Source organism: Zea mays, chromosome 1, assembly GCF_902167145.1.
Source record: "Zea mays cultivar B73 chromosome 1, Zm-B73-REFERENCE-NAM-5.0, whole genome shotgun sequence".
Taxonomy (NCBI): Eukaryota; Viridiplantae; Streptophyta; class Magnoliopsida; order Poales; family Poaceae; genus Zea; species Zea mays.
In genome coordinates, this window is record NC_050096.1 from 35,678,102 (window position 1) to 35,702,845 (window position 24,744).

At 45.8% G+C, this 24,744-nt stretch overlaps 1 protein-coding gene and 1 pseudogene across 4 annotated transcripts; one reads left to right on the forward strand and one right to left on the reverse strand.

The window, feature by feature from the left end:
- The first annotated feature begins 8,292 nt into the window (after window positions 1-8,292).
- Window positions 8,293-13,263, forward strand: LOC103633754 (uncharacterized; annotated as a pseudogene). Its single transcript, NR_163835.1, has 5 exons — window positions 8,293-8,603; window positions 9,972-11,570; window positions 11,657-11,736; window positions 11,837-11,975; window positions 12,509-13,263. The product of NR_163835.1 is annotated as an uncharacterized protein (transcript).
- An 859-nt stretch (window positions 13,264-14,122) lies between these two features.
- On the reverse strand, window positions 14,123-18,346 carry LOC541622 (phosphoenolpyruvate carboxykinase). 3 transcript variants are annotated; one of them, NM_001348550.1, is made up of 11 exons: window positions 18,282-18,321; window positions 17,780-18,062; window positions 16,878-17,080; window positions 16,577-16,730; window positions 16,288-16,473; window positions 15,893-16,191; window positions 15,575-15,748; window positions 15,426-15,491; window positions 14,962-15,310; window positions 14,678-14,846; window positions 14,123-14,557 (listed from the first exon to the last, which is right to left on the reverse strand). In NM_001348550.1, the coding sequence occupies exons 2-11, from the start codon at window positions 18,037-18,039 to the stop codon at window positions 14,414-14,416; spliced, it is 2,004 nt and encodes a 667-aa protein (NP_001335479.1). In that variant the 5' UTR covers window positions 18,040-18,062; window positions 18,282-18,321; the 3' UTR covers window positions 14,123-14,413. The 3 variants fall into 3 exon arrangements, with proteins under 3 accessions (NP_001335479.1, NP_001335480.1, NP_001296837.1); NM_001348551.1 differs by having other exon boundaries at window positions 14,159-14,557; window positions 18,138-18,346; NM_001309908.1 differs by having other exon boundaries at window positions 14,160-14,557; window positions 17,780-18,316.
- Window positions 18,347-24,744: the final 6,398 nt, after the last annotated feature.

Genomic DNA, 24,744 nt, shown 5'->3' on the forward strand with positions numbered 1-24,744 from the left:
GGTTCGCGCTTGCGATTCTTGCCCATGGTGGAAACGCAGATAGAAGAGAGAAAGCAGGCAATGGAGAACAGCGAGAGATGTGAAAAAATCAGGCAGGCAAGGGCACTATTTATAGGAAAAGAAGGCAACCGCTCACCTCCAACAGTGGTCACTGAACAGTCGCAAAGCATTCAATAAGCACTCCAACCCATCTGAAGACACGTCAGGCGGCGGACGCCGTTTCACGCAACACAACACCCATTGGGACTCCAGTCAACAGCGCGAAGGATATGATTACACTCGCCGTCGCATCACATTACTACTCAGAAGCAGCCGGCTAAAACACTCAGCGTACCAAGTCGTCCCTTGCCCACACCCATTGGGGGGGACGCCTAGGAATTATCAGTATATTTTTCAAAACGGTCACATCCGTGCAGGGCATGCAGTGAATACCTCAAGACAAAAATGAGATATCGGTGAGGATCAGAAGAAAGCCAAATATAGCCGGTGGAATACAAAATATGACCAACAGAAAAGACGTGAAGACTAGACAGAGAACGTCCATCAAATGTCCAATCAGTCGCAGAGCAAATAAATTACCCTACCTAGCAAGATATGGATGGATTGCGAACTCGGCTGCAAAAGACAAAATACATGCTGACCTCCAAAGCATAATGCGGATGACATCATGCCGATTTTTTACAAGCAGAAAAGATAATCTTCAGTAAAAGGACACGAGGGAAAGACCTTTGAGAAGATTGTTTTCAAAAATCCACTCAAAGCTCGGGGGCTACACCCATTGGGTGCACCTTCGGTGCACCCCATGGATCACCATCTCAAGCCAAGGTAGTGCCGACTTCTAAGGCATAAGACAAGATTAAAGACAAGGCCGGCCCTCAACCAAAACGCAGGAGTAAAAGTGGAAATAATTTTTGGTAAAGACCTTCGAGTAGATTATTTTCTAAAAATCTACTCGAAGCTCGGGGGCTACACCCAATGAAGTTCAGGGTCTTACGAAATGAAATGCCGACCTTTAAGGCACGAGCGCGAAACAAAGCTTCGGTTTATGAGAGATCAAAGAAGGAGGAGACAATAAGAAGTCGTTATCTTCAAATCGACTGCAAGCTGGACCTAGGATCTTTGGGCTGATTACCTCTAAATTAACCCAAAGATCGGGGGCTTGTGGGGGACAGATATCCCTCGGGTCCACTAAAAGAGGAAAAGACCTCACGAAAGGCCCAAGGGCCTGACAAATCGTAAGGCCACTCTTTCGTGGGCCTGGGAGGAGCAATCAACAAAGCAGGTCGACGCAAGAATGGATTGGTACAAACTTGGACGGCCCACAACGTCGAGCGAGCGACCGCTACAGAGATCCGACTTTCCCGCGCTGGAGCTCCCATGCAACGGAGCCACGCGAGGATAGGTCGGCAGAATCATAGGGAGATAGACTCGAGCAGTTCACTATCTTTTAGGCGCACGTTGTTATCATATCCACGTGTATTGCCCCACGGTCGAATATATAAGGCCTAGGGGGCACCCCTTCAGATCGATCGACCCTATTACTTAGCCACCCACTTCAACTCTCTGTATTCTCAATTCAGAGAGCTCTTTTGTAACCTCATTCGCCAAGCATACTCATCAGGACGTAGGGTATTACACATCTCTAAGTGGCCCGAACCTGTAAACATTGTCCACTGTCCCTCGTGCAATTGGCACGAACCATTTTGCTACAGTCGTCGACACCGCCCTACCCCTAAAAACACCTTGAGGGGCAACCCCGGGTGTGCGGTCGGACCCAAAACGCCGACACGGTCCGACTCAACGGGAGCGATCCTATTAAGCGAGAGCGTGACATAGCAATCACATGACGCACCCAAGTTCGTACGACATAAATACAGTGCTGTGTTGCCAGGGTGTAGCCAATGCTCAACTAAGCCATAACTCACCCGATTAATAATGTAGCATGATCGACGTGTCCAAGTACCCAATATACAATTTAATCGCTCGTCGTGAGTCTAAAAACTCAACACAACACAAATATTTAGAGCGATTTGAGTATGCACATTATAGTCTTCACATGCATTCTTAATAATTCTTTGTTAATTATTTGCTGCCAGAAATAATTATTAATACAGAAAAATACCAAAATTAATGCATGGGCATCACCACATAAGGTGCAGAAGGCATTTTCCCATTAATAAACGTGCATTTTGTACTAATTATTTACTGCCAGAAATAATTAATTACGCTAGAAACTGCAACATGTTTAGTCTTTTTATTATTTGCAACTGGAAATATAGAACAAATTATGTGAAGCATGCATATAAATTTATATAAATTCAACAGGAACTTATGTACATAAATATTGCATCGTGTCTAATCACCCAACGGTATAAACCGCTTAAACAGTTATACGGAGAGGAGGAGGTTTGTGTGACCCTTATACTTAACCGTTATGCTTAACCATGACTTCCGCACGTATAGAAGCGTCGCATGCATGGTACCCTTGAGCCTTTTGAAAGTTCCCTTTGACCCGGGAACAGGATCTGGATGTCGCCTAGAGGGGGGGTGAATAGGCGAATAAAACTTATTACTTTAAAACTTAAGTTCTTACTCTACTCGAAGACTTAGTACGCAGTGGAGTGAGAAGACTCTTCGAGTAGGTTGCAGCGGAATCAGAGATCCTGTCTCAAAAATGTCCTGCACTTCAAATAAAGCTTATACCACAGATAAGTATCGAAGTGCAGATATAAAGACGAGTAAGACAGAGAGTCAGGATACAATACAGAACAGAGCACACAGACGCAAGGATTTATCCCGAGGTTCGGCCAAGCCTGAAATGCTTGCCTAGTCCTCGTTGGAGTTAGCCACACCTGGGCTTGGAGTCTATCTCAACTCCTTCCTCCTTTTGCTCAGATCTGTCAGTATGACAGATAGAGCCTTTCACTATTGAGTGGGGTTACAATAGAACCGCGGCTGCTTACAAACTTCTTGGCAGCACCCCGGCAGAGTAACGATACGCTCAAGACCTTGCTCTAGCTCTTAGCAGCACTACTCCTCTCTCTAAAGGCTTATAGCTGTGCCTTCTACACAAACTATAGAGTTACACACAAGAGGGAGAGTGAGAATTGATTCCAGTGGATTCTACACTTGTTGGCTGCGCTTATTCTTTGCTTGAGGCGCCTAGGGGTCCCTTTTATAGGCACAAGGGGCCTAGGAGCCGTTGGAATCCCATTTGGAAGGCAATACTTTCTTTCTGTCGGGTGGCGCACCGGACAGTCCGGTGCACACCGGACATTGTCCGGTGCCCGATTTCTTTCCTTCTATGGCGAAGCCGACCGTTGGTAGTCTTGGAGTCGTTGGCGCACCGGACATGTCCGGTGCACACCGGACAGTCTGGAGCCTCCATCTAGCCGTTGGTTCGGCCACGTGTTCCGCGCAGATCGCGCGGCCGACCGTTGGCCCGGCCGACCGTTGGCTCACCGGACAGTCCGGTGCACACCGGACAGTCCGGTGAATTATAGCCGTACGTCGCCGGTGAATTCCCGAGAGTGGCCAGTTCGTCAGAGTTCAGCCTGGCGCACCGGACACTGTCCGGTGCACCACCGGACAGTCCGGTGTGCCAGACTGAGCTGCTTTGGCTGTACATGGCCAAGCCCTTTGCACCTCTCTTCTTTTCTTCTTCTTTCTGTTTCTAACACTTAGACAAGTATATTAGTCCACAAAACCAATGTACTAAGTATAGAAACATACCTTCTCTTAATCATTAAATCTATAGTATTCCACATGCTTGAGCTTTGATGTTGGACTCATAAATCATCAAGTCGGCTTGTCTTGATCTAGATTGACATTACTTGGCTCCAACATCCTGTAAAGGTCACATAGAACATCTCCAAACATAGGAACAACCCAAACTAAAGATCAAGGTGAACTTAGCTCTTTTGGGCTGCTTCCAGTTCTGGTTTTGACACTTGTTCTCCTTCTAGTGACCTTGATCTCCTTCTTAGAGCTTGTTCTTGAGCCTTATGACTTACACCACATAACTGTAGCTGTTACCTCATTGGCTGTAAGTCACGTTCTTATGTAGTGATCCTTGATGTGTCGTAGCTGTTCTCAACTCGATCACCCTTGACTTTGCAAGCCTTCTTCTTCACCCATGGCTTTGGGTTCCTCAGCCTCCTTGACCTTCTCTCGTGCACTTGGTACCTCGAAGCTCTTCTTGCCTCCGTCCTTGGCTTGATCAGTTGTCTCCGAGCTACGCACCCGAGTCTCACTTTTGCAATGTCCATCTTACTTGTGATGTCCATTATGTATCCATAATCCAGTTCTTGGACCATCACATTTGTTCACTTGTGTTGAACCCTGTAGGCTTTACTTTAAGCACCTGTTCAACACTTAGTACACTTGTTAGTCCTTTAATTGAGTTGTCATCCAAACACCAAAACTCACAAGAGAGCTTTCACCTTTGACCGGCCTTTTTTTTGTTTCTGATATGGCAGGTGTGTGGTCCATGACTCCATGCGGAGGACCATGCAACACACATGTAACGGACTACGCGTCCATGTGTGTGGTCAACCGATTTGACCTGGAGCTAGGGGAGAACAATTCTTCAAAAAAATCTGTTTTTTATGTTCACAGTCCATCGTCATATGCGGGTCTGTGCGTCGCTTCGCACAAGGCTGCCAGCCGCCACATAAAGTAGTAATATCTCCGTCAGCTAACGCCTTCCGCTGCGCACGAGTAGACGTATACCAACAAGTACCCATCACGACACGGCGCTGCTCCAGGATCTAGAGGTGTGCAAGGGACGTCGTCAGGGCAACTGCACCTGAGCTGGAGATCTACGAGCGACCTCACCGTGTGGGTCCGACCAATGATTTTCCTTTCTTTTACGAGGAACAGATCAAGAACAGTACATCTATTCTAGAAATGTATATCGTACCACGTGATTGCGTAGAGGTGAAATTGAAGCCTGTCGCGTAGGACAGTTCGGATAGGCTGGAGGACCTGCCGGTTTGACGAAGAGTTGATGTCGATCTGATCCCGCAGCAATGTCGAGGTAGAGCGTGCTGATAACGTGTTGAGAACTACGTTACCACGGATCACCAGATCCGCACCCTTCTCTCCCGTCAGCAGATTATGCGCGAGAAGTCGTGGAAGACTCGTATCCCTTTCCAGAAGTACGACAGAGGAAACACACGAGACACGATGTATAGTTGGGCCTTTGACCTCTTTCTCATCTCCATATTATGAGGGGGTGTACATATTTCTTATATAAAGATGTAAGACCACTTAGAAGTAAAAGTATAAGAGATGTGAAACCCTCAGGGCAAAAGCACCACGTAAGGCCTCGTTCGGTTGTGCCAAACCAGGCCGGGATGAGAATGGATTGGGAGTGAATCCAGATTGAAATCCTGGCCCAGTAAAAATTCCAGGTTCTAATTTATTTTGTGTTCGGTTAAGCCCATCAGGATTCTTGCCCATAGGTTTGGAATATTTTTTGGGCAGAGGAGGCCCTGGATTGCAACCAGGACTCGAGGGGCCAGGAACGAATCCCATGCGAGCGATGAGAAGACGTGCTGCGGCGGCGAAAGCGAGAAGACAAGGTGTCGATGAGCGGGGATCGCGACGACGACATCCTCCCCACCGCCGGCAACCTCCACTACGCTGTCAAGCTTCTATCCAGTTGGTCTCTCTCTTTTGTTAGCTAGGGTTCTTGAGTTGAGTCATTTCTCGGTCCTAGTGTTCATGGTAGTGGACTTGTGGCGGTGGCTCCAGATCCACTGACGGACTTGCAGAGAAATCTGATGTGTGATATACTTTTTTTGTTTGTTTCGCAAGCAGGCACACACCATGATGAGATCTAGCAAGGAATGATTTGGCTAGCAGTTGGTATGCTTGCATGATTGGTCAGATAGAGTACACCATGATTCCTGAAAACATGCTGTAGTGTGATTTAGGCTGCTCGAGGGGGCGAGGGACTCAAATTTCTGCAGGCATGCACGTGTTACAACTATTGAGCTACTGAAGATGCAGATATTGTCCTACTGGAACAAACCTTTGTCCACTAGAAAAGGGCTAGCTTCTTGCGTTTGCATCATACAATTATTTCTTATTGGTGTGAGCCCTCTTGATAGAAGGTAAACCTCTGTACTACGCCTCAAAAGAAGGTGTTTGGGAGGAAATGACAGTCGTCTTTCGCCTTCTTTTTGCCAAACAACAACCGTCTGAAAAGTATATCAGAGTTTCTGATTGTAGTTTGTTTAATATGATAGCACATTATTCTGCACTTTAGTTTGCTAACAGTTAGCGCCAGTTTAATTAGCTAACAACCTGTAGATTTTTAGTTAGCTATACTCTGTCAGTAAAAAAAATCTTAGAGTGAGAGTTAGCAAAAACTATGTTCATATAGGTCTGAGAAGGCCTGCTTTTATTTACCTGTGGCTTTGTGAGGAGCAACTTTACGTTTGCCCTCCTCTGAAGGAGGTAGAGTAGTTTTTTTATCGCGTAGACGAGCTATCTGAATTCTAGTTTTTGAACAAATTATCTGCAGTACCATCTACTAGTTTTAAAGTACAAGGTTGGACTTCCTGACTTTTAAATTTTCTAAATTATTGTAGCTTGTTTGTAAGACTCAATCGATTTGCTTTTTCTAGAACTGAAATTCGTTGAATTTCGACCCGAACAATGCATAAATTACTTAGCTCAGTTTTTTTATTCTTTATATATTGATGACATGATGTCTAAGATCCAGTGTCGCTTCTTTCTATGAAGTTGAAAATTCAATAGTTAGCGGCACTAAAGGTTCCCTTTCTGGTTCAAATTTGTGTTTATGTACAATAACAATTTAAATTATCTAGCTGCAAAATCCGTTTGTTGCACTTTGCACATAAGAACTGAACACTTTGCACTTTACACGTGAGATAAGAACTGAACACTTTGCACTTTACACATGAGAACTGAGCACTAAAATTTTGCCCTTTGTCTATGTACAGTAACCATGATTTTTATGTTTTCTACTACAGCATGTACACTTGAAAATTAGCAGCAATGTCTGTTATATTACATGTCCATCCATTTGTTATTATCTCATAATCTTTTCTAATGTAGTTTGCTTTGTTTTATTGTGTATATTCATTCATTTGCCTCATGGTGTTCTAGGGTCCAAGGATAAAGATATTATCAGCATCGTTAGAGAAAGAGAAAGTCAACACGTTGTACCAAGTTCAGTCAGTTGACGCATCTTCAGGCTTGATCTTGGTAGCATTTGAAGGCAACGTGTTCCCGTTCTAAATATATCTAATCATTGGATGTTGATTTGTGTTTTTATCTGATCTGAATAAAAAATGTGTTCATTTGAACAAAGAAAAAAGATATGTATTGAGAATCATATGACATGCATACTTAAATTTCTAGAGATACAATGATATGTTCTATGAACCTTTGTTGGTTTTTATTGGTTTTTTGTTGGTTTTCATGTTTGGGATTTAATCCACATGGAATAAACGAACAAACATACTTGATTGGGTTTTGGGATATGATCCATATGGAATAAACAAACAAATATTAATTGATTCGGTTTAGGGATTTAATCCCACAAGGGATTGGGTGAAAGACTTGGATTCACCCAATCCATGTGAGGTAAAAAGCCAGCCTGGGAAAAAATCCTAAATTGCCGAACAAGGGCTAAAGGTTACTTAACAGGCGGAACCGCGGAACGCGTGCAGTCGTTCGCTGGGATGAGGAAGGGGCAGCAGTGCAGCACCGCAGCAGTGGCCAGTGGGGCGGGGATGGACTGGTGCATCCTCGCGCACAGGAAACAGGAAACCTCAATTTGAGGCCCAAACCGGAGTTGGACCAGCCCACGTAAAACGGAATTGCAATCTGCAGATTGCGCCACCTATTTTCAGCCCCCTTCGGCAGAGAAAGTTCGCCGGGCCCAGGGCCCATTATTGGAAAAAGGAAATTTCCCTTGAGGCGACCAGCGGGTGGATGACAAGGACGGGATTGCACGACGACGAGGCTGTCCGCTCCATTCCCTCTCGCTGCAGGCGGGTCCCTTTAGGCCGACGTCAGCGTCATGGCCCGCCTCACCACGACTCGTTTATCCACTTGGGCTGCCGCGCCACTTGACTCGAGCGTGACGGCTACACGTATGACGTAGCTTCCGCGCCTCCCTCCGCCTCCTTGGCATCCACGGCCGCGCGCGCGGTTCTCCGCCGTCCGTTTCGTGGCTCCGGAGATCCGGCCTCATCCGCCCCGCCCCGCCCGCCTCCCGGCCTCGTCGTCTCCTCGTCCCCCCACTCCCGTCTCGTCCGCTTTCTTTAATCAATCCTCCGCGCCCCACAACCCCAAGCAACTCCCACTAATCGTCCCCTTTCCTTCCCTTTCCCGGCGGGGGCAACAATGGTCGGTGACGGCGATCGGTTTGCTGCATCGGCGGTTCCTGCGGCGCCGTGCAGGTTTCTCGGTCACCTGTGAGCTCGATTTGACCGCCCCCACCTGGCGTCGTGCTGGTTCCGTTCTGGGTATTCTTGGCGCTGGTCTGGGCTCTGGGGCGATCGGGACACACCTCCGCTCTGCTTATCGAGGGTCGAGGCACCCGACGATCTTCTCCGGAAAAGGTAGGCGCTGTCCGTTTCTGCTTGCTCCCTTTGGTTTTCAAAAGATAACACGCTTAAAGCTCGTTGCTTTCTCGCTTTAAGCGTGTTATCTTCGTTCCATGCATGGAAATAAACATTTGTTTTCGATCTTTTTTTTACTGTCGTTCACATAATCAACCCTAATACAACAGTTTACAGTCGAGTATTTTGATCGATTCTATGCTTCTCGATAAGAACTCTGGAGGAACGAAGACGGGAGCATATTCTGCAGTTTTAAGTAGCACCAGAACAACGTACATGTCACACAAGTGTTTCACACCCTTATGGAATCATTCAACTATTGCAATCCGGTAGCAGTGACTTTCACAAAAAGTAACAGAAAAGGGTGCAACTTCAATAGTAAGGATGTTTCCTCCGTATCTTTCCTAGAAAAGCCACCCAGAGGACATAAAATAAAATGGCCTTTGACTAGACGCTGTCCCGTTGAAATAGAGAACAGAAGCATGATGCTTAAACTTTGAACACACATTTTGCACTTCTCCAGCCCTTTCCTTAAAAACTGCGTGAAATTGATGGCCTCATGATAAAACTAGCATATATCTCGTGATAACACTATGATTCCGGAGAGAAGAGGAGTCGACGGTAGCGACGACAGCACGAGTGAGAGGGCGTTTGGGGACGGCAGGGTTGCAGGGGAGGGGGTGGATGAGAGATGATCTAAATAATATTGTTCATTGGAATTGAGTGAGGGAGATAGGGTTATCCAGCGATTTGAACTGTTGGTTCTGATGTTGTGTAAAGTATGTGTGCAATTTGTTTGGTGGATTTAGTGTATGTTATGGGTGTGGGGTGATTTGATTGGATGGGTTTTTGCAAAATTTTAACTGATGGATTATATAGTGGTATAGATATAGATGAAGATATGGTATTTATTAGACACTGCTTTGTTGTGCCTCTGGGGCTCTGATGACATAAAATGGCAATTGAACATCACTTGTAGAAGACCGTAGGACCTTTATCTTTAATGTGTGCGCTAGCCCTACATGGTAGTTATGTTTAGAGTAGTTCTCGATTCGGTTCAGTTGCATCTGAGTTCAGTTTGTGGCAAATTAATAAAGAGTTCAGTTGCATCTGAGCTCCCCACCTGATAAAATTATTATTTCCTATTTTCTGTTCTTGGACGGGATCCCCCAAAATAGACTTTATACATACCTTTTTGGCATGATGCTGGGGAACTGAATTACCTTTGCTACCTACCTCAATGCGTTTGAGCAAGCTTGTTGGTTTATGTCTATTCAGTTGTTCCCCTTTACTTTGCAAAGCTTGATTAGACTTGGCACTTGCTCCAACATCTAATCGATACCATTTACTTTTTAAATCTTGTTACAGCGCCCTACTCTTCATACCATCAGGTAGGGCCATATCTGAACAACTTCTGAGTACAGTGAGTGTCCTGATAAACAGATATGTAACTATGATGCTGTTTTTGTGATTTGGACTTGCATTATTTTTCTGAAAGTTCCTGAAAGATATGTTTAGAAAATGTGCATAGTTCTGTGACGGTGGATGGTGGATTGGTGGTCATGGAAGGGACAGTAATCAGAATAGCTAGTGAGTCAAAACGAGGCAATGAGCAAACAGACTCTTTGACAGAGGTGCCTAGAGCTATTGGGACTTTAGTAACACATAATCGTGAAGTAGAAAACTTAATTGTACTTGAAGATGACACGGAATTAACACCTTATGAAGGAATGGAGTTTGAGTCTGAAGATGCTGCAAGGGATTTCTACAGCACATATGCAAGAAGTGCAGGTTTTCGGATTCGGATCAGCAGGTATACTCGCTCCCGACGTGATAATTCAGTTATTTCTCGTCGAATTGTGTGTTCAAAAGAGGGATTTCATGAAACCCGTGCTTGTGATGGCCTCCATCCTGAACAAAAACAACAAGAACGGGCAGGTACTAGAGTTGGTTGCAAGGCAATGATATTAATTAAAAAGTTTAGTCCTGGCAAGTGGGTGGTAACCAAATTCATAAAGAACCATAATCATGGACCAGTTCCACCAAGAAAACTTGATTCCAGACTAGTAGACCAGGACTGTGATCCAATGGAGAAGCCACATTCTATTGAGGTGGACCCTGTTGAGGAGCCATTTGAGGGCATGGAATTTGAATCGGAAGAAGCTGCAAAATTGTTCTATGTAAACTATGCAAGGCTAAATGGTTTTCGTGCACGTATTAGTAGATATTGTCGTTCAAGGCGTGATAATTCAATTATTTCTCGCCAGATTGTGTGTTCTAAGGAAGGCTTCCGTGAAGTTCGGACCAAGAAAGTGTTGACAGATGAAGGAAAAACAAAGCGCCCAAGAATGATAACTAGAGTTGGTTGCAAAGCTATGATTGTAGTGAAAAAGATGAACTCTGGAAAGTGGATGGTTTCGAAATTTGAGAAGGAGCATAATCATTCGCTGTCATATTCTAAAATGGTCCCTAGTACCTCAAACATTACTTCTGGAGAAATTGTCGATTTAGCTGCAAAGGGTGCACATCCTAGTGAAGTAAAAAATGAAGGATACAGTGCAGGAACCCAATGTAATCCTGCAGATTCCCTCACTATACTTTATAACAACTTATGCCAGGAGGCCATAAAATTTGCAAAAGAAGGTTCAGTCACAGAAGAAATTTACCATGTGGCAGTTTCTGCCTTAAAAGAGGCTGCAGAAAAGGTTGCTGAAGTCAAAAGGAGTCGTCCAACATTGTCACATTGTGGTTTCGTTAGAGAAAGCAAACATGATGTCTTACAGGAGAAAAGTATGAGTGCTTTGCAATGTTCAAATCAGGTTGAACTGACAAGAACATCTCCTGGGTCCAGGCCTCTTCAAGATTCTGCATCAAATCTTCTGCTGATACCAACCGACATTTTGACTGATTCAAGGTTATATAGCGGTGTCGATACTGCTCCTCTAACAGGAGGTTTCCCCACAAATGGTAAATATGCTATGGTAATGATCAATTAATCAAATGCCTTTATACAACTATTGTTTTCTTCATGACTTGCTTATTCCATCAAACAGAGAGTGAAAGTACACATGCATCAGAAAGTTCTTTTATGCATTTTAAGAACACAAAGAAAACCTCTTCAGAAAAATCTCAGGTAAGTTGTTACATGCTTACTTATGTCCTTTGCATGGATCCAGCATTTTTTGGTATTTCATTTTGGACCAGAAGATGCTTATTTGTTGCTGGAACCACAGAACACTTGTTTTAATCAACTCATCCATGGAAAGGAGCAAGGTATCCATGGATCTTCTAAAGATACCATGGTTGCTATTCCTGCGATACCTCTTGCACTGTGCATGCCTGTGACGCAGAGCTTACCTGGATCTTCTACAGGTATCTCTAATCAACTCAGGCTTCTTGATAGCACCATGTCAATAGCTCAATTCCTTCTCCATTGCTGTATGAGTTTGAAAGCTTTTAAATGGCTTATCTGTTGATTACTTCCATGCTCTGCTGTTGCAAATTAAACTGAACATATTACCATGGAAGGTTTAGAACGGTTTATTATATATACAAATGGTTATATTCAGCATTTTTTGTGACCAGAAGAATTTCCAGATTTTTAGTCCAATGTATACATATGCGTGCAGTGGTTCTTGAAAGTAGCCCATTGCTTCAATTATTTCAGATCTGTGTTGACGTTCCCATAATCCCATTGTGCACTTCTATTAGGACAATTGATGCATTGTGTCACCATCTGAACCCCAATTGTTTTGTTCAATTCAGATTCCAACAGTTTTATTTGTTTAGCAAGCATAGGACTAAGGTTAATACAAGATGGCCAGTGGAAAATTTAGCACATTGATGGATCGTTATCTGCCATTAGAGTACTATTCTGATACCTGTTCATTTTTCCTGGATCACAGAAGGACCATATAGATTGTTGGCTGCACCTATTGAAGCAGTTCCAATTTCATACTGCCCTGCAGAACCCATAAGACAGACACAAAAAGGTATTTGTGCTTTAGGTCCATTTGGAGGTGTTCTGTCTGAACTGAAGAACCAAGGAACAGTCCCCAAATCTATAGTTCATGCTACAGCTCTTGCTTGTGGTGCTCGTGCTGTTCCTCTTGAAGATGCAGCTTCGCTTATTAGTGCCATTGAATCCAAAATCAGATCTGGAGGGGCCATAATAGCGAAACTTCCTTCAAACAACCTAGCACCTCTAGTTCCTCCAGCCATTGCTATGTCATCTTCTAGTGAAGATGACGAGGAGCATGACCACAGTGAGCCCTCGCAATGATCGATGTCGATCGCAACGTTAATCATCAGAGCTCCAACGCGATGAAGCTTCAGAGGGAGCTATCGGAGTTCGAAACTGAAGCTGGCAACTGACCTGGTCTGAAGACGAAAGAAAATGATCATACTGATTGCTAACATACGCGAAGTGAAGGACTGAAGTTGTTCTAAAGATCAAAGCTTCCCTGAAAGGTGGCAGATCTATTCTATGATTTGAGACATTTTTTAAAAGATTGGATTAGGATTGTAGTCACTTGTTTCTGTTGAGTTTATATTGTAATCAGATTAACTCAAGTTAATACCTCCAGTGGAGAATTGTAGAAAGGAGTAACCATGCTATGTACATGTCTTCTGCATAAAAGAAAGGCGATAGAGTTTAAAATCCAGCTGTGCTAAACATGATGTTCATAACCTGAGGCACCCGTGTAAAACTACTAGCGCCTACCACATTGGGATTGGGGTACAGTATTCAGACAAGGTCGCTTTCAATCCTCTCATCAACAAAATATATTGATCCTAGAAAAAAAGTCAGTTAGGTGTAGACTGCGGATGTGAATGTGAAAACAAAAAGGTTTGTAGTTATATCAAAGTCAACCTCGCAGGCTGCAGCGTCACCTCTTGGGGCTAGTTCGGCAACTCCATTTTCTCAAAGAATTCTTATTTTTTTAAAGAAAAGTAAACTAATTTACATTGGGAAAATGAAAAACCTTAAAAAAATAGGGTTACCAAACTCTAGCCCTTAAACTGAATTATCACTCGCTGAACTTGAGCTCTTAAGACCAACAGCCGCCCAGGTATGCTCGTGCCATGGCATCACATTGAATGAAAGGAAAGTTCATATAGCATGCGAGTTCTTGTTGTTTTGTCCAAGCAGTGTGGCCGCCATTTGTTGGCAAATGATTTTCAATCCGTTCATGGTTCAACTGAACTTCAATGGATTTACACAGCGTCATGTCTCAACTAGTCAATGTGGCACTTCCATGTTGTGTTCGAGAAGAGGCATGAGATAATGAGATATTGAGCACATGGGTCCAATGACACCAATATGGAGCTTTTCGTACCGATGGCCTCAAACTATGACAGTTCCAGGCAGAATCAATTGCTACTCTCCTGCCATGACACACACACACACACACCGAACCAATGGTGATTGCGATCAAGCTGTTTCGTATTCAAATTCAGAAACCAGAGAGAGTACAGGGGGCAAGATACAAGCACACGCAAACTTTTCCCAACAAGCTGATAGAACAGACCAACCTTAGATAGACTGTGCATATGGTTGTGTAAAGCATTGTTTTGAACTACACGCTTACAGAATAGAATTTGAAATAGAATATGATAGCTGCTTGAGACAGGCAGACAGCCTTATAGATAACAACACCAGACGCACCCATGACAATACCCAGCTAATCTATTACTATGTTGGCTCATCGATCCAACACCTTTTTTTTCGTCGTCGTCGTCGTAATCATCTTCACACGCACCCACGCACGCACGCCATCGTTTTATTCATCCGGATCCATTGCTTTAGTTCAGAAGTTGGGGCCTGCGGCGAGGATCTCGTCAGTCAGGCTGCTGTCGTCCCCGATCTTGTAGCTGGCGAACACCTCGAAGTTCTTCTTGAAGAGCCCGCCGAGCCTCAGGAGATTCTCCTTGTACGCGGCCTTGTCCGTCCACTGCATATATACAGCATTTGTCAAGTTCGAGATTGGTCAGTGTTCTGTTCTATTATCAACAGGGTGTATAGTTCAAGATGACTGATGAAGCGAGCTCGTGAGGTGAGACTCAGAGCATACGGTGTTGATCGGGTCGAGGATTTCCGACGGCACGCCGTTGATCTCAGTGGGGATCTCCAGGCCAAACACCTCGGTCTTCTGGTAGTTGGCGGTGAGGAGCTCGCCGGAGTGGATGGCGTCGATGATCTTTCTGGTGTAGGGAAGCCTGATCCTCTTGCCCACGCCGTACCTGACAAGCAAAAGCGACCGTCCCACAATGAAACCTACGGTTTCCCATACCGAACACGAGCTGTGTGCAACTGCCGGAAGCAAACCAAACCGTGACGGTCGTGCCGCGTGCGTACCTGCCACCCGACCAGCCGGTGTTGACGAGCCACCCGGTGGCGCCGTACTTCTGCATCTTCTCGGCGAGCATGGCGGCGTACTTGGTCGGGTGGAGCATGATGAAGGCCGCGCCGAAGCAGGCGGAGAAGGTGGCCTGCGGCTCCTTGATGCCGTCCTCCGTGCCGGCGACCAGAGCGGTGTAGCCGCTGATGAAGTGGTACATGGTCTGCGCCAGGTTCAGCTTGCTCACCGGCGGGAGCACGCCGAAGGCGTCGCACGCCAGGAGGATCACGTTCTTGGGGTGCGGGCCGACGCATGGTATCTTGGCGTTGGGGATGTACTCGATCGGGTAGGCAGCCCGAGTGTTCTCTGCAATGCAAGAATTAACAACAGCGCCATGCATGCATGAGATGAGACCACACAAGTTTTTTTTTTCTTTGGTGGTGCTTGTCCGTGTAGTAGGGACTAGGGACGCGACATTTACCGGTGACAGAGTTGTCGGCGTAGTCGACTTCACGAGTATGCTCATCAAAGACCACGTTCTCCAGCACTGGAGCAGAAACATTCAGTTCAGCTACCCAATTCAGCCGGCGAAAGAAAGAAAGAAACCGAAAGTTTGAGACAAGTACGTACCAGTTCCAAACTTGATGGCGTTCCAAATATCAGGTTCTTTCTCCTGCGCCAGGTCGATGCACTTGGCGTAGCAGCCGCCCTCGATGTTGGACACGCCATTGTCGCTCCAGCAGTGCTCGTCGTCGCCGATCAGAAGCCTGTTGTGATCCGTCGACAGCGTCGTCTTCCCGGTACCTGTTGTAAGATCAGCGGATATAATATAAGACGACGTACATGACACGAAGGAAGGACAAGGTAAGCGGACGACGTGAGATGCGAATGCGACTTGGGCAGTTGTGGCGGCGCCACGCACAACCATCTCTTCTCATCCATGTTTACCTGAGAGGCCAAAGAAGAGGGCGACGTCGCCGTCCTTGCCCATATTGCAGCCGGAGTGCAGCGAGAGGATGCCGCGCTTGGGCATGAGGTAGTGCATGACGCCGAAGAGCCCCTTCTTCATCTCGCCGGCGTACTGCGTGCCCATGATGACCATCTCCCTCCTGGCGAGGTTGAGGTCTATGCTCGTGGACGACGTCATGTAGTGGGTGTAGCGGTTGCAGGGGAACTGCCCTGCGTTGTAGATGGTGAAGTCCGGCGTGCCGAAGTCCTCCAGCTCCTCGTCTGTGGGGCGGATGCACCTGCGACCGAGCCCGGCCCGGCCCCATCCAGTTATACTCTAGGGCCGCCTCAACAAGGAAGACGATGATAGTATGGTGTAGGGCGGGTTGGCTTACATGTTGTGCATGAAGAGGGAGTGGTACGCCCTGGCGGAGATGATGCGGACCTTGATCCGGTTCTCGGGGTCCCAGTTGAGGTACTGGTCGTTGACGAACACCTTCTCCAGGGAGTTGAGGTAGTCGACGGCCCTCTCCCTGTTGATCAGGAACGTCTTCTCGTCCATCTCGATGTTGGGCGAGCCCCTGCACCCGATCGTCAGCCACGGACGTCAGCGGCGAAGAAACACACCGGTAGGTAGGGTAGCAGAAACGTGTGCCGAGCTCGAGCAGACAGCCAGACACTCACTTGCCCCACCACAGGTCCTGCGCGGTGACCTCGTCCTTGACGACGCGCTTGTCCCTGGGAGACCGCCCGGTCTTGGCACCGGACAGCGTCGCCAGCGCGCCGGTGGACGTGATGAACGACCCCTTCTCGTACTTGATGGCCTGCTCGTACAGCTCTGTTTTTTTTTTTTAATAAGTAGGTTTTTCAGTGACAAGCACCGTACCAGAGGGGCAAAGTAAGCATCCGTCTGCAGTTAGTCTCTCGCATCGCATCGCAACGCAACGCGAAGAAGATGATCAGGTTGTGCATATGCGATGCGTACCAGCAGGCGAGAGGTTGTTGAGCACATGAGTGAACTTGAGGGAGCTGTCGCTGACGGCGATGGCGGGGGCGGCGGGGTGGCGGTGCTGCTGGTGCGCCCTCGGCGTCGATGGCGCGCCCTGCGCGGCGGCCTCGCCCTTCGCGGCCGGGTCGCCCTTGACCACTTTCGGCCCGGTTTCACGCGTCAGAGACGCCAACGACGCACTGCATCCATCACGAGAGATCGGGAAAAAAAAGTTTAGTGGTAATTACGCTACGCTCCCGATTATCAGCACCAAAAATGGTTAGTGATGCGCGAGACCGGGAGGACACAGCCGACCCCCGAAGGACGTACAGATTTTCGGGAAGGATTACTAGGTTCCCTGCAGAGATAAAGCAGCACGTTGCGTGGCCGACGGCGACCGTGGTGTCGCGTCAAGCTGCGTGCATGCTTGTTCGTTTCGTGCGTCACCCTTTTGTTTTTACCTATTTCTATCTTCTCCATCCTTTTACTTTTTTTTTCTAATGAAGTCCACAACTCACACCAAGTGCTATCTCAAGAGGGCCCACGAGGCAGTGTATTGTCAACGTAAACGGGCCGGGCTCTGACGTCGGTGGCAGAGCTCTCTGGTTTTGTTCCGTTCCTTCTTCTCCCAGAGGAAGTCCTGCAGACGCCAAATTATTTTGTCTTTTTTTTTCCTTTCCCAAAATGGTAAAGGAACTCATCTCCGCTTACCTTTCATGTTCCTGGGTTGGTGGCCATTGTCGTTAAGCTATTATTATTCAGTAATGAACCAAACCCAACCAAATCGAGAAATCGTTTTCACCAATTCGTTTATAGCGGCAGGCTAGCTACTTAGCTATAGTGCCTAGTGGCGGCAGAATCAATAAGGCGGCTGCTAGCCGAGAAAGGACGAACGTCACCTGATGGACTGCATCTGCTGCGTGTGGCGCTCCTCCTCGGAGATCGCGACGGCGAAGGGCGAGTGGGCACCGCCCTTGATGGGCGTGGTGGGCGCCGACCGCTTGGGCGTGCTGGGCGCCGACCGCTTCCGCTGCAGCGAGTGCAGCTCGTCGATGGTCTGCGCGCGCACCGGCGCCGAGCTGTCGTCGTACCACACGCCGTTGTCCTGCTTCTTCTTCCCGGTCGTCTCGATCCGCGCAAGCCCGTTCGGCGTCGCCATCTCGGCCGATCGAGGTCCTGCTCCTGCAGAGAGAGAAGCAGCAGCGAGCGCGCATTAGCGACCCTGCTGGGATGGGACCAGACCAGACCAGACCAAACCCCGCCATTGATCGATGCTCTCTGCTCCCGGACACTCTCGGAGCACCATGTATAGCGTTCGCCGCATGCAACGATTGCACACGACACGACGGAGTTGAAGAGACACGACGGAGTCGAGGAGGATAGATAGACGGGCACACGTACGGGACGACCGACGTGCGTGCGCGGGCTTTCGAAAGGGAACGAGTGATGAAGCGCCAAGCGGTCGTGGGGCGGATGGGACGAGCCCGGCTCGGCTTTTAAAGGGCCCGGCAGTGAACCATGGTTACGTCCTCTACCCGACCATTCAACGGCGGCGGCGCTTTCGTTCCGGGTTGGGTTTGGGTTTTTGCACTCTGCAGGAGCAGCAGTGGAGCTTATTCTTTCGTTCCGGCTTAACACAATATTTGCATTATTCTGAATCTGCATTTGCTTAGCTACTTGTTTACTCCTGTATGCTTGCTAATACTCCAAAGTTGCTAACCGGAGGGAGGCTAGCCAAATCGGTGTGACTGCGACAGCTGTGCCTTGCGAAGTTTGTTCTGGGAGAGAAAGTAGTTAATAAAATCACTGACTTTTCTTATGCATAAACTTATCGGCTCCACTGATTTGTCTACACGCCCTGAATTGTACTACCCTACTCACGTGTTATTACCTGGAGAAGTGAATTGCAAGTAGAAATAGGGTACATTGGTCAGGTTGCAGTGGTTTCGACTGATGTTCGGTCATTTTGGTGTCGCGGCCCCTTGGGAAAGAATGAAAACGATGGAGATTTCATGGTTCCAGTGGCGGAGAACAAAAGAAAGAAAATAAGGTATGGATGGCAGAAATAGAACACGCAACCTACAGATTCAAGTGGTAAAGTGTGGCCGCTGCACACATAGCTTAGTAATTACAAAGAAAGATACGAAGGTTTTAAAACTTAAGGTATGTCAGTTGCCAGACTGCGCCGACACCACTATTGGTTTTCAAAACAAGGAGCAAGATGTATTCAAGGATAACGATACACATACACCATGCTGTGCTCTCGAGGCCTCATGCCTCGAAAATCTCTCTTGGTCTCGGCTAGAGAGAGGTTTAACATCAGTTAACATAATAATGTAATACAAACTACTAAGTCTTATATGGACATGTTACAAGCCCCCGGGGGCCCTTTGGGCCTCACGACGCTCTAAGGCCTAGTGCTACTAACACTTCGGGACAACCTAGGATAAAATCAGGTAAGTTCTTGAGGAGCATTTTACCCCATAGCAGTGATCAATGATCTTGGTCCCCATGGACCTTAATGCCCTATGGCGCTCTAAACCTGATGCTCCTAGCACTCCGAGACACCTAAGATTAAATCATCCAGGTCCTCGAGGAGCCTTGTACCCCGTAGCATTGATCAACGATCTGGATCCCTAGGGCCCCTAATGCCATATGGCGCTCATGAGAGTAAATCTCTAAGCCTCTCATTTTGATGTTCTCATAAGTCTAAGCAAGCTCCCTAGGATCTCTCATGCCCTGAGGCGTTGTGGGCTACGAATACTCAGGGCAATCCGACTCCTGAACACTATATGCACTTAGACGCGTAGGAACCTCCGCTGACCCCCGAGTCCTTAAAGGTCCCCAGCGCCTTGAATCACGAAAGTGGAAGGGCCCTAAACCCTTCTGGGCCCGAGACCTCGTAGGACAAGGGACTTAGTGTAGCTAAGTGTAATTCTATCACAAGACAAAAGTGATGTGACTAGGCCCACTAGAGACAATATGATCCGGGAGAGAGACCGCACATCTAAAGGCCTAAGGACAAGTCCATAACATTAGCTTAATGGGTAACTCTTATGTACAACATATTAAATACATGATGTATGACAGCTCACAAGCGTGCTATTGCCACATCTTAGGATGTAGGGCACCCGAGATCACTATATGGCACATGTATCAATCATGTAGCCACACATGTATATGTGAAGTATATTATTAAGTATTATGAAGTACGAAAACATGACATTAGTTATCAACTACATCGTACTGAATGGTGTGGGTTCTAATGCATGTAAAGGTGGATTATGATCATTAAGTTAGAAATCCAACCACAACCAAGAGGTGAGGGAGTGCTAGATGGTCTTAATGCTCACTGGTGTTTGAGCTTGTAATTTTTTTTAACTTTATGTTCATCAATCGATGAGTAGTAAGAAAATATAGGGTACCACGCATATGACAGCTTGGACATCTCTAATTGTTCGTGTGTTCACTCTCACTCATGTCTAGTTTCAGTACGACCAACGACATACTCCACGCTCCCTCCTAAATCTCATTTTTCGACACCCTTGGTACTATGGCGTAATTACACAATAACAAAGATATACTTATTATTAATCTGCTTTAAAAAAAGATTTTCCCTCGCTGTCCTTAGTTAATGATTCTTGACTTGATATTGTATAGCTTATACATACAGTCAGATACCTATGCATTGTTACGGTTTTTATATACCATATGGATAGATTTTGTTTTAATAAAACATAAAAATATGGTGGTTTGTTGGTTAGGTAGGTGAGAATGTGGAGCCAATAACCAAAGTTCAAACTCTTACTTGTACATAATTTTATCTTATTTTTTATAAAGCGGAAAGGAGAAGGGTGACACACGACGACCACGACCGTAAAAACTTATATAGTAGATTATATAGTAGATAGACAGAGAATTCATGAGAATATTAGTGTTTTTATTTAAGAAAACAATGATATTATCATTATCATCACAGTAGCTCGTTTGATCTTCAGCATTATCATCACAGATAATGTGACCATACCGGGTCGGCGCAGGTCGGCGTTCATCTTAATTAGCCCCAGCTAGTTCACGGAAATCAGGATGGATAACCCAACAAACAAGGCATACTGCATACGCATACACAGGTGAGCAGTTCAGCATGCCATTCTTTTTTATAAAAAGGTATATATGTTACCAGCTGGAGCAGTGTCAACGTTTGATCGAGTCCGTGTCCGTGTGTTGCATATTTGCAATTGCGTGTGTGTGTGTTTGAGATGGATGGATAGGGACGACAACATATTGCCCCCTTCGCAAATTTAGATCGCCTTTTTATTTCTGCAATTGATCTGTCGTCAGTTGGAGTGTTGAGTTTGTGATCCAAATTCTGAAGAAGGCGGCCAAGTTAGCGAGTGAAACAGAGGCTCTTAGTGGCTGTTAGCGTCGGCAAGATGATGATGCATTTATTTAAGATGGAGTTTGCTATTATGATGCTACAAGGAATTTGTCTCAAGGTGGAGTTTGTTGAGTTTGTGATCCAAATTCTGAAGAAGGCGGCTAAGTTGGCGAGCGAAGCGGAGGCCCGTCGCCGGGAGGCTTGGCCTTCCGCGGCCCAGGGACGCCTGCGGGGTGCGGGGGACGGAGCCCCCAGTGGTACGGATCGTTTTAGGGTTTCACCTCTATAAATATCTTTGTAAGCCGCAGGAGATAACTATCTCAATTGTAAATCTCTTGCGATCTGTAATCACCCGAAAATAGTGAGAAGTTGCTGGCCGGCACCCGTGGTTTTTTCCCCTTCGCTTTAGAGGGGTTTTCCACGTTAAATTTGTGTCTTCTCTGTAATTGATCCTCTTTGTGTCACATTCATTTATAACAGGGAGAACTATGCAGTACTACTCCATTACTCCAAGGAACAAGTAGTATAAAAGCGATGGACCTGCTGTGCATAATGAAGTCAACCAACTGTGGCAATTATATTCAATTAACTCGACAGCTGTTTGTCAATCAGACTAGCTCTCCGTTGGGAATTTAATCTCGGATAAACACAGTCCTTCCAAAATTGATTAACTGTCACCTCATTTTTATTTTGACGTCTGTTTTTCAAATAGACTTCATATCGAGGGGAAAAAAACAATGAGAAAGGTGACGACAAATGCCTCGATTCAACTGAGCTGCAGACTCTAAGTGATGACCAAAATCATTTAATCATTTTTCAGCTGTTTAAACGACAAAGTTTATTTAATTATTTCTACGAAGGCCGAGGATAAGGCGTGAATTCATTTCATTTTTTGTCCGTCGGAGGGCAGACGAAGTCTCAAGGCCTATGAAGTTTTTTTTATGAAGACTCTATTCCTCATAAGCTTCATAAATACCACATATCATCTGTTGTCCGTGTTTTTTCCGCTTCGCATTGGAAGAGTTTTTCACGTTAAAACTTTGTCTTCTCTGTTTTTTATCTACTTTGTGTCGTATTGATTTATAACATCAAACTTAACTAAAATTATAGATTTTTAATAAAAGATATAATAACATAAAAAATCTAATCATACTTATTCAATTGTACAAATTTATTATTTTATTATAATTATTATAATAAATATAATTAACAAATGTTTGTGCTATAAAAAGATAACTAATAAAAACTAAATATATTTAATTAATATGATAAATTTATTATTTTATTATATATATTTGGTTAAGTTTGTGACACTTTAAAAAGGTAAAGTAATTTATAATTTAGAGGGTGTTTGAATGCACTAGAGCTAATAGTTAGTGACTAAAATTAGTTGAGACATTCAAACACTCTAGCTAATAGTTTAGTTATTAGCCATTTTTGATAAATTAGTTAATAGTTAGGTAGCTACTCGTTAGCTAGTTAATTCCCTTAATAATTTTTAGCCAACTAACTATTAGTTCTAGTACATTTTGTTGGGGACCTTCGGCATTCGAAGGTCCTCAAAAACAGGATTTAACAGTATTTCTGGAGTATAATGTGTGAACAGGTATCTTCGGACTCAAGTCGGCATCACAGTAGACCAGAATAATACGAAGGTTGGTACAGCGCCGAAGGTGTGAGCAGGAAAGCTTCGGCGTGACAGCAGAAAGTGAAACCGACTTAAAGATGAAAAGGCTATTTAGACCTCGACAGATTACTATAGAGTTATTATCAACTGTAAAGGGCATGAATGTAATTTTGTATGGGTTGTGTCCCGCGCCTATAAATAAGTGAACAGTACTCCCGTACTGTTCACGCTGACTTGGCATTCGCTTTTTGCGTCACGCTTGTACTATCATCTCCTTCCAGTTGAAGGTACATTTGTAATTCATAGATGTTTATGTCTATGTCTAATAGTAATATATAATTATTTATGTTATCTTTTATATTCTTTACATTTTATCCTTCGTCACTGTATAATAAATTTATGAAGGCACGCTCTTCATCACCTTCGTCCGAAAATCATTATATCCTAAGGGAAATAATGCTTCGAAGGACGAAGGACTTTAGCGATTAACATTTTTATGTTGCCTTGTTCTTAACTCCTAGCATTTGAGAACAAGTCCCCAACATTGGCGCCCACCTCTGGTGAACTCACTTCCACTCTGAGTTTTTTGAACACCTTCGGCGATCATAAACCTTCGTTATGGCGCCGAAGAAGGCTTCAGCGACTGGGGCTGCAGCTCTGCAACCACTGGACCACAATCAGGAGACAGTCTCCCTGCGGGAGGCCCGAAGCCAGAAAAGGAAGGCTGTCAGCCCGACACCACCAGAGGACGAGATAGATCAAGAAATCGGAGATATGGAGATGCTTCATCAACAAGTACAGAGGAAGAAAGAAAAGATGGCCAGGCTAGCTGAACTGCAGAGGCAGATAGACGAAGCCTCTGAAGAAGTTCGTCATCTTACCCAGGATGAGCAGCACCGAAGGCCTCAACACCAAGATCTTCATCAGGAGGGTTTCCCCAACGAAGATGACTGGTATGACAATTTCCATCATGGGAATTTTGTTTTTGATGATGCTTCTCCTCTGTCCGCTGAGCTGCAGGCTACACCTTGGCCTCCGTCCTACAAGCCGCCCCAGCTTCCCGTATTCGATGGCCACTCAGACCCGAAGCAGTTTTTGATGAGCTACGAAGCAACAGTATCTTCGTATGGTGGCAATGCTTCAGTCATGGCCAAATCTTTCGTTATGGCTGTCAGGAGTGTGGCTCAAACCTGGTATTCCTCCCTTCGACCAGGAACGATCACTTCATGGCAGAAGCTGAAGGATTTGTTGTTAACTAGCTTCCAAGGATTTCAGACGAAGCCGGTCACTGCTCAGGCTCTGTTCCAGTGCACCCAAGATCACGAAGAATACCTTCAAGCGTATGTCCGAAGGTTCTTGCGTTTGAGGGCACAGGCACCAACGGTGCCCAATGAAATTGTCATTGAGGCCATGATCAAGGGGCTTCGGCCAGGACCGTCAGCTCAGTACTTCGCTCGGAAGCCTCCTCAAACTTTGGAGAAGCTGCTCCAGAAGATGGACGAGTACATTCGGGCCGATAATGATTTTCGCCAAAGAAGGGAGGAGGCTTTCAGGTTTTCTGAAATGACCAGGGGCTTCGGAGGGAGGTTCTACCCGAGGCACGTGAGATCAATTCATAACTCTACACAGAATGATGATAGAGGAAGCCAACAGCAAAGGCCACAATGTTCCTCACAGGCTTCGGGGCAACAGCAAAGCTCCTTCAGACCACCAGCTCCAAGAGGCAGAGGCGCCAGGGGCTTTGGAGGAAGATTTGGCGATCAACCGAGAAGAATCTTTTGCTTATTCTGCGGTGAGAACAAAGGCCATACTACCAGGATGTGCCATGTTACTATTCAGAAGCAAAAGGAAATAGCTGA

What these genes read in the sequence shown, in the direction of transcription:
- LOC541622 (NM_001348551.1), bottom strand. Translation starts at nt 18,204, where the DNA reads ATGCGGCGAACGCTATACATGGTGCTCCGAGAGTGTCCGGGAGCAGAG. An exon ending in CAGGACCTGTGGTGGGGCAA is followed by an intron (nt 16,474 to 16,576) that starts GTGAGTGTCTGG and finishes GATCGGGTGCAG; the next exon opens with GGGCTCGCCCAACATCGAGA. An exon ending in TCCTCGACCCGATCAACACC is followed by an intron (nt 14,558 to 14,677) that starts GTATGCTCTGAG and finishes GTATATATGCAG; the next exon opens with TGGACGGACAAGGCCGCGTA.